The sequence below is a fragment of the Acartia tonsa genome, chromosome 3, assembly GCF_053477335.1.
Source record: "Acartia tonsa isolate MP-2025a chromosome 3, ASM5347733v1, whole genome shotgun sequence".
NCBI classification, from domain to species: Eukaryota; Metazoa; Arthropoda; class Copepoda; order Calanoida; family Acartiidae; genus Acartia; species Acartia tonsa.
Genome location: NC_137262.1, coordinates 16,395,743 through 16,405,951, shown reverse-complemented (window position 1 = coordinate 16,405,951; position 10,209 = coordinate 16,395,743). Strand labels below are relative to the sequence as shown.

Below are 10,209 nucleotides of genomic sequence, written 5' to 3'. Positions count from 1 at the left end.
CATAGAGAAGAAGATAATAATTTATTTGTTAGCTTAGAAATTTTAAGGAGATGACTTTGCCCTCCATTATACTCTCATTTAGATTTGGATAACTTAAGGATTAATAAAGAAATATTATAATGGGGTTTATAATTAGTCAATTTAGGATTAGATGGGAAACTGGTTGGATATCCTTCTATTTTATTCTGCATTTGCAAGCAATGCATTTCTATTGAATGAAAAGTTTCAAATTCACCACTTTGAATTGAAAATGGCAGCAAGGATTATCAATTCTTTGAATAGGTTTTTACACACATTTTAGGTTGTTAATTGAGATATTATCTTTTAAAATACAAATGGCTCTGCTACTTTACACAGAAAATTAGGATTTAGTGGGCTCCAGCCATCCCAGAGAGGTTGAATTGGGTTTTATCCCCTGGACAATGGCATTAAAAATTATCATTTCAAAAAAATCGATTTTATAGGAAGTAATAAAAAAAAATGGTTCAGATTAATAATTTCTGTCATTTGCCTCTCCCTTCCTGGTGATTTTTTTTGATAATTAAACAAAAATGTGTTGGCAAGAAATTAGAAAAGATAACACTAAGATTTACTAAAAAGCTTTAGTATAAGATTAGAGGAAATATTTTGAGATTTATCTAAATTGTCCAACGTTTTTCCAGCGTAAAGCAAACTATTCACAAAAACTACACATTTTTTAAAAGCAAGGCAACGCTAAATTTATTGTCTGTACGTCTGTAACAGATAGCTCATATCTTAATTTTCATCATGATCGAATTGTCCTATAGATTTCAAAGCGTTCATGAGGATTCCTGAAAAAAATTGTATACTCATATATATTACTACTTTAGTAGCAAAAATCTTTGTCTCAACCATGACACTTTGGTTGAGCTTGGACTTCCGAATTAGCGGGAAGTTCACGAGATCAGTTGGCGAACATACAAAACCCCCAATACCAGGAACCATCAAGTTTCAACAGCAGGTTTGAATATAGATTTATTGATGAAATTATTTCAAAAGACCTGAAATTACAAGATCAATTAATAAACAGAATAAAATATTATTCGTTATCTTAAAACTTTGAGCACTAAAAAAAATCTTTTTCTTTTCTTATGGTTAAAGAATCTTTGGAAACTTTGGCTTTAAAGGAAAATTATTTGGTTTAATAAATCATTGTTAAATGCAACAATAAGGCACATAAAAATTACTAAAACATATATTAATCATAATTAAGTTTCATGCTTAGCTGGCTAAAGCCTTTTTAAAACTACATATAATCGTCCTATACACCATACTTCTTAATCAAATTAACAAATTCTACCTGAAGCTCTTATGGTTTCAAATCCCTGATATACTAGGGTAGTTCACACTCAATGAGACCAATGATAGGCCCAATTTTGTTCTCCGAAATCTTCACACTCTCATATCTCATTCAAAAGTGGAAAACGTGGGCGCATATAAACAATCCATGCTGCGTCACATTATGAAAGGAAAGCCCTAAAAGACGACATTTGCGCTTTGTTTTTGGTTTAATGATAAGGAATTAATTTTGTACTTGATAAACACAAAGCTTCCTCGAAAAGAGGTTAAGACACACCCCCCGTTTGAAAGTCAAATTAACTTCCTTAACGAGATTCAAGGTTTTTTGCGCTGAGCACTAGCAACATTTCTCACTAAACTCAACTCACCATAATCACAAGAGAATGGCCACATCCCGAAAACGTGACAATTTTGCTCCTAACTAAATGAAACCCCGTGAAATGCATACACAATATTATACTCCTCACTAGGACTCATAATACCTCACATTTTAGGATAGAAGGATGGGGATTGGTTTGTACCATACAACATTCCATGCACATGACAATCACAAGATCACATACACAATCCTAAAATAGATAATCCTATTAATCATGATGTTGTAAATATAACAACTTATACTAAATAATAATCATTTCATAATCAATAGGTAATAAATCATTATTAATAAATCAATAAGTACCTACGAAATCAGGTTGAAATGTAAATGTAAACAATAATGGTAAAAATAAAACGAAATAAATCTTAGACAAGAAAATTAAGATTTATAGGTACTTAAAACTAAATATGTTAAGCATCAAAAAGAGTAGTAAGAAAAATTTTTTCAAAATCCTTGGGCAGAAAGTTTTTCAAACCTAATGAATAAGAACTGTAATATCTTAATCAACAATAAAACTTTTCAATACTTAAGAATAGCAAATAATAATATCTTCGTTAGAATTCTCATTGAAATTATGAAAAAAATACCAATTTTTCTTTGTAAAAAATATGAGACTTTAAATATGAATTTTCAATCATTCCTTGATCTGAATAAAAATGTTTTACTTGATTGAAATTCATGTATAATTTTAAAAAAATCTGCTAAAAAAAATACTTGATTTTTTTCTTAGAATAAATATCGAATCACGCAACCTCGACACATTTATTCCTTTTTGTTAAACTTTTCAGGTAAGTTTTAAAATGAATTGTACTTTTGAAAAGAAATTGAACTCAATAAAATTAAATTTGAGCATATGAAACAGAAGAATATTTAATCGCATTTCATTTGATTCTTATTTTAGGCATAAAAATAGGCATATGAAAATGTGGCTTTTTACTAAAAAAAATGTTCTTAGTTTTCATAAAATAAGAATCAATTATTAATCATAATTTTTAACCGCTTCTATTTTAATATCTGCGATAAATGAAGGAAAGGTTAATTTAAAATATGCATAGTTTATCTTAAATTAATTCTGTGATATTCATATAAATAATAATCAATATCTTAATAATATCATACATCGTGTTCATTATTATAAATGCTTATCTCATAGAAAATAGAGTTTACATTTTTAAACATGAACGAAAATATATGTACCTAGGAAATAATTGCTATAAAATACTTTCTCAAGGTTTAAATTTGTCCGAAGTCGCTAGGTACATATATTACTACGAATCTCTGCTCTCGGAATGAAGAAATATCTTTACGCGTGGATTATTAGGAATCCTTGCCTCCGGAGTGAAAGAAAAAACTTTATTTGCTTACAAATTAAAACAAATATCTTGATTTTTTGCGATAATCTTTTTTAAAATAATAATAAGAAATATTTTAAACATTATCATAATAATTTTACATGTTGTGTTCTTTACTTTAATGCATTATCTCATATGAGACTCTGAGAATAACATATTTAAGCAACCGTGAACCATGAAAAAAAATACCTCGAAAAATAATTATAAAAAATCTATTTTTCTCAATCTAAAAAAATCTGCAAAAATCATTTGGTAGTTAATACACACAGACTTTTGCTTTTCAAAATCATACTTAAAGAAACAAAATCTTTTAAAATCTGCTTTAAAAGTCTAAACAATTTTGTAGAATTTTTGTGCTTAAATATGAACAATAAAATTAGTTGAATAATGAATACTTATTCTTTGCAGAACCTTTTTAGGTTCCCTTCACAAGCTTAATATATAACTTGTATTATTTTTTTCTTTAGAAGATCATTTTCACACATAATAGTTTATGTTGTAAATTAGATTTGTGGGTTGGTAGACTTTCAATAACTTTCTGGCGGCAACACCCGCCATATTGCAGGCCCTTTACCCTGTGTCGGGCGGCCAGCTTGGCAGCAGCCAGGTCGATTCTTGATTCATGACAGCACCAGGGCAAGTAATAAAAGTGTGACTGTCACAAAACTTAGAATCATCTACTGGCTTTTGTCCGGCCGGAACCGAAACTCCCGTCGGCTCTTGTCCGGCCAGAACCGAATTTCCTATTGGCTCTTGCCCGGCCAGAACCGAATTTCCTATTGGCTCTTGCCCAGCTGGAACCGAAACTCCCGTCGGCTCTTGTCCAGCTGGAACCAAAACTCTGATCGGCTCTTGTCCAGCCGGAACCGAAACTCCCGTCGGCTCTTGTCCGGCTGGAACCGAATCATTCAGCGGCTCAATACCCGCCGTAACAATATCCTCAACGGCTACAGTAACGTTACCAATATCATCAGGAATAACTGCAGCACAACTAACATCATTATCAATAGCAGCTACGGCAGACCCAACCGGCTCATTATCAACAGCTACGGCAGTACCAACCGGCTCATTATCAACAGCTACGGCAGTACCAACCGGCTCATTATCAATAACTACGGCAGTACCAACCGGTTCATTATCAACAGCTACGGTAGTACCAACCGGTTCATTATCAACAGCTACGGCAGCCTCAAACGCAGATTTCTGCTGACCAGCTCCATAGTCAGCACTTGTACAGATAAAACCACTACCAAAAATGGTTCGCCATAACATAGACTGGCCCACTTTCTGGTAGGTTGATGGAAACACGTCAGGATGTGTATTTCCAATGATGATATCTAAGCCTCCACTGATATATGTAAATCTTTCTGGCGGCATCTTAAATATTTCGGCGGCGGTTTCCGGATGGACCGAGCGCATCTCGTTGCCACCTCCGAGGTTAGGCATAACAGCTGCCTCAAATTCTCTCAAGTTACCATCCCTGTCCTTCAGATAGAACACCACATTGCGGCAGGATGATTCACTACCGTCAGCAACAGAAATGTTTGTATATCTGCCGGTAGATTTCAGCTTCAACTTGTGGGACATCTTCTCAGATATAAGTGGTAGACTCGCACCAGTATCAAACATGACGGCGGCATGGCAGGCGCCGCCGCCAGGTGCTACAACTGGAACTATTTGCAGCAGGAAGGTACAGGTGCTAGGCGCAGAACTTGATTTGTAGACTGTATTCACACTAGCACTAGCCTCATGCAACATACGACTATGATAACCATCGCAATTATTGGTGCCACAGACACCAAGCTTATCCGATTTATTACAATTGTCAGCAGCATGACCATCACACAAGCAGAGTTCACACAACTTATTCTGCTGGACAACTTTTTTTCGGTCAACAACATCCATCTTCTTAAATGTGGGACAACGGAAAATAGGATGTTTATCCTCGCAATTTTCAACAGGACATGCACTGTTCCACTTGGAAGCCTTGTCCTTTCCAGCCTTTCCATTCTCATTGTCACTGCGGCCAGACACTTGCGCGGCGGCAGCTCTATCACGATTTCTCTTGCCGGCGCCATTGTCATAGGACATATCACCGGCCAACATGGCACCCCTGGTCCTCTCCAGCAGTTCTACAATCTTCTGGATGTTTGGTTGGTTCATGCTACCTAGCTCCATCATAATTTTGTCTCTCAAATTTTCAGGGCACTTGTCTTTAAAGATATGAATAAGAGTTAGGTGATTGTAATCCTTAGCTGCAGAACCAACGATGGCTTCTACCTCCTGCATCATGCTCTTGAAGGTAGCAATTGCGCTAACCACGTCCACAGGTTTATCCACAGGTTTCATCTTGTTCAACTTAGTTAAAATCCTCATGAACCGGCGAGTGTTTGATAAAAACATCTGATCAAGAAACGCCCATTGTTCATTATGATCTCTAATCGCTGACACTTGCTTGCGTAGTTCCGGGTTGGTTATCACCTTCTCCATACACAACATCAGACTTAACCTCTGGTCAGCAAATCCATAACCAGAACATAGATCTTTAAAGACCTGTTTAAAGTTTGGGTAATCCGTGTCAGTACCGTCGAACGACGGCAACAAACTGTTGTCCCAGCGCCCATACTGCGGGTTGGAACTCCGAATGTCCACGGCAGACATACTTCTGGAGAGAATGGCAGGTGTCCCACTCTCATCCAAGTTAGATGAACGACGTTCCATCTCTCTAAGCCTTCGGTACATATCACGTACTTCTTGGCGCAACTCCATGGAAATTTTAAGCACTCCCATGTCCATCTTCACCTTCTCAATGACGTCGAGGTTCCTGGCGACAGTGCTTGACCTCGCGTCGTCTGAATCATTGTCAAGCCAGTACAGAATTTTTGTACACTGCTCCAACGACGCATAAACTTTATCTGCAACAGTTTTCTGCTCACTAGCTTCATCCAAATCACGCTTGAACTCGCGCAGCTCACTAGTATCCACGGCAGGTTTTAGACTTTTTATTAGGTCAGATTGGTCCTTGACCTCACTAAAAATGTCACGAATTGATTTTAAATTCACATTTTCACATGAACTAAAACTTTGGCAGGCTTTTAGATTTTCATAAAACACTTTTATCTGTTCGTCAAACACCTCTAGCCTTTCATTGCCAATAGCGATAGCTCGCTCAATTTTCTGCTTTTTAGTGAGCACCATATTGATTCACTAGGTAATTATTTCACAGAAAAATTGTCAATGTTTTTTTTTGCATCAATACACTATATGCTATTGATTTATTGAAGAATGCTAACGCCTATTCTCCAGAACCATTTGAAATTGCTTGTGCAGCGCCTTCAACCATCATTCATTTGAAATTGCTTGTGCAGCTCTTTCTTTTTTGCATCAATAATCTAGATGCTATTGATCTCTTGATGAATGCTAACGCCTATTCATCAGATATTTTGAAATTGTCTCAACCATGACACTTTGGTTGAGCTTGGACTTCCGAATTAGCGGGAAGTTCACGAGATCAGTTGGCGAACATACAAAACCCCCAATACCAGGAACCATCAAGTTTCAACAGCAGGTTTGAATATAGATTTATTGATGAAATTATTTCAAAAGACCTGAAATTACAAGATCAATTAATAAACAGAATAAAATATTATTCGTTATCTTAAAACTTTGAGCACTAAAAAAAATCTTTTTCTTTTCTTATGGTTAAAGAATCTTTGGAAACTTTGGCTTTAAAGGAAAATTATTTGGTTTAATAAATCATTGTTAAATGCAACAATAAGGCACATAAAAATTACTAAAACATATATTAATCATAATTAAGTTTCATGCTTAGCTGGCTAAAGCCTTTTTAAAACTACATATAATCGTCCTATACACCATACTTCTTAATCAAATTAACAAATTCTACCTGAAGCTCTTATGGTTTCAAATCCCTGATATACTAGGGTAGTTCACACTCAATGAGACCAATGATAGGCCCAATTTTGTTCTCCGAAATCTTCACACTCTCATATCTCATTCAAAAGTGGAAAACGTGGGCGCATATAAACAATCCATGCTGCGTCACATTATGAAAGGAAAGCCCTAAAAGACGACATTTGCGCTTTGTTTTTGGTTTAATGATAAGGAATTAATTTTGTACTTGATAAACACAAAGCTTCCTCGAAAAGAGGTTAAGACAATCTTTTTATTTTTTACATTTTGAATTATAATATTTAAATGATAGAATTTCTTTATAGGTTTATTTTTTAATTTTAATTGGTGGGTACACTGGATTAACCAAACATCTTTTCTGTACAACCAAGAAACTACTAAGTATAATTCATTAAGTTTCACTGAGTGGATGTTGTCATCCTTTTTGCTGCTTTAAATAATTTGAAGGAATATTTGAAATACTTGTGTGTGTTTGAATTTGTTCAAGTTAAAAGTTGTTTTATTTGCATTGATGTGCACTGGAGAGGAAAGTTTTCTTTTCATACTTTGCTATTGTGTCAAGCTGTTCTTTTCTACTTATTTACATATGCAGTCAAGTTTGTATCATCTTTATATTTGTCTCTTATATGCTGTCAAATAAGTATAAGATGATTGGGAAAAGTAATAAAAAGTTAATGAAAAAAGTTCAAAATAAGATTATGTTTGTTATCTGCACTTTTGTTTTATTACTCTTATTTCACATTATTTCAAAGAAAAACTCCTAATAAAATCAAGGAATCTAGAATAATTAATTTCCCATATTTGTTAAACTTCAATACTTGAGAATAAATGGGTGCATAGACATTTGACAAGAAACAAGAAAAAAAATCATACCTTGCTATAATTCCAATTTTTATGGAGAGTTTACAAAGTTACAAACTCAAACAGTCCTCTGTTTGAAAATTTAGCCTATAAAGACAAGACTAATTATAAATCTTAGGGAAATTATATAAATATAATTTTTACACTATACACTGTAATTAACCAATGGTAAAATTTATGCTGGCCTCTCATTGGTTATTCTATCGTATGACGTCATAATCTGTGAGTGTGGAGGGACTCTTATCATCTTCCATTAAGTAACAAAATCCTCATTATTCTCTTTATCAAAAATATTTAAAAATTATGTTTGAATACAAAAGCGAGGGAGTTCTAATTATGACACCCTTCGGGGCTACCCTGATACTTTACCTGACTTAAAAATAAAAATATTTTTTCTTTCTTTTAAAAGTTTGTGGTCCACTTTCAGTTCGAAGGAAATTGCCTGAAATTCACCTTGAGGATATTTAAAAGAATTTGAATATCTGTAAATAAATAAATTTTATTTTTTGCACAGAAAGAATTTGTAACTCTGTCAAGGATTAAAATGGGATGAAGAAGCGAAGCTCACAAGAAAAGAAATTTAAGGCCATTAAAGTTTGATCCAGGATTAGAAAATTGCGTAAAGCTGTTTATAAAATTAACCTTTTTTCAGATTGTTGTATCGATTAATTTTGATTGTGTTTGGTTTATTAGGGTTTTATTGACAAAAATTTTATTTTAAAAAATGAGCTCAAAGTTGAGGGTTTATGTGATCCTTTAACGTTTCAAGAGAGATGATCTAGGTTTATTTTAAATAACGTTATTCAATGATTTTTACTTTTAAATGATTACTTTATAGGCCTTTCTTTCAGCCATGCTTTATATATAGAGCTTGCGGATGCGCAACTAGTATCTAAATGCTCTTTATTCAAAGGTTATAGAAAAAGCTTAAAACCTTCCTAAGACTTAAATATTTTTTTAAAAAATAGCTTAAATCCAACACGGTACCCATGTAAAGCTTACCAAAACAGGAGAACCCAATCAGTTCTATAATTATTGAGATCTTAAGCTTAGGACAAAAAATAAACTCACTACTTGAAATAATAAGATAAGGGAAACTATTACCTGAAGTGTTGTTCCGCATTTCAAACTAAATATATTTCATCTCCACGTACCTACTTTACATATTTATAGAGGTTACAAAATGTAAACATAAAGCCCTAGCATGTCAAAATAAATCATCTTGGCGCATATAAAACACCCTAATAAAATTCTCATTCAAGAGGAAATGTGTTTAAATGGCTTGCCCTGTAGAAATTTAGTGGGATTACATTGCAGATTCATATTCTTTATGTGCAAATATAAAATACCAGAAGCAAGATACATTACACAATTCTCACATGTGGGTTTGTCTGTTTGTCCTGTTATTTCATATTTGATAAACATATGTATTTTTTTAATTAGGTGCTTTTTAGTTTATTAAACTGTTTTTTTAGAATAGTAATTTAACTTCTAATGTTGAAAAAGTACCTTTTTTTTGAAGTAATTACCTATTCTTGTTTATAATCATTATAAATGTATTTCATATAAAATTTTAGATATTATCAACACTTTAAAATATTTCAATTTATTTAGACCTATTTTTTTCTATTTCATATTGAGCACTATTTATTTCCATGAATTCAAATCCAGGTTAACAAAATTAAATTTTAGGACAAATCTTGCAGGAATGGTGATTACTTTTTTGGCTAATTTAAAAGGTGAACACTAAAAAAAGTCATTTATGGAAAGGTAGGAATATAAAATGATTTTTTAACGCTATTGTCCTTACCGTTCCTGATTTTATCCGGTTCTAGCAGCAATTATATGGATATGGGGGGTAAGAATATGAAAAGAATTTGAAATGCACACTTCACACTGCACTTCAGATAAGAAGTTACTCCCATAGTCAGGACATTTACAGTAGTACATTAAAAATAAACATTAACAGAACATAAAATGAACTGTTATTTATAATATATGTTATTTGCAGGAACCACAAAAGAAGTGCATACATATTTGGGGACTATAAGTAGGTCAATATTATCTATTTATTCAATGAAAAGACTGAATTTATGTATATTTATTACAGAAGATAAACCATTTGGTTCCACATACATTTATACTTATTTATAGAAAGACTAGTAGCTGCTCCTTTAGCACCTAGGCACTTAGCATACAAACGGGTCAAAAATAGTAGAAAAATAGCCTAAATACATACCCAGACAAGTGTTACGCTTCCCTTAAAAGATCAATTCAATTTCTTTATTAAATACTGAAATCTTGACAAAAAACGTATGGGGGCAGTGTCTCAAAAATAAAAAAAATGTGACACCATAAAAATGA

The 10,209-nt window shown here is 33.3% G+C and overlaps 1 protein-coding gene across 1 annotated transcript; it reads right to left on the bottom strand.

Moving 5' to 3' along the window:
- Nucleotides 1-983: 983 nt before the first annotated feature.
- Nucleotides 984-7,093, bottom strand: LOC145313467 (uncharacterized). The gene is made up of 2 exons (XM_080152899.1): nucleotides 6,959-7,093; nucleotides 984-6,659 (listed from the first exon to the last, which is right to left on the bottom strand). The coding sequence occupies exon 2, from the start codon at nucleotides 6,247-6,249 to the stop codon at nucleotides 3,622-3,624; it is 2,628 nt and encodes an 875-aa protein (XP_080009025.1). The 5' UTR covers nucleotides 6,250-6,659; nucleotides 6,959-7,093; the 3' UTR covers nucleotides 984-3,621.
- Between the last annotated feature and the right edge of the window lie 3,116 nt (nucleotides 7,094-10,209).

Bases quoted from the DNA above. Each gene is read 5' to 3' on its own strand.
- LOC145313467 (XM_080152899.1), bottom strand. From the start codon at position 6,249: ATGGTGCTCACTAAAAAGCAGAAAATTGAGCGAGCTATCGCTATTGGC.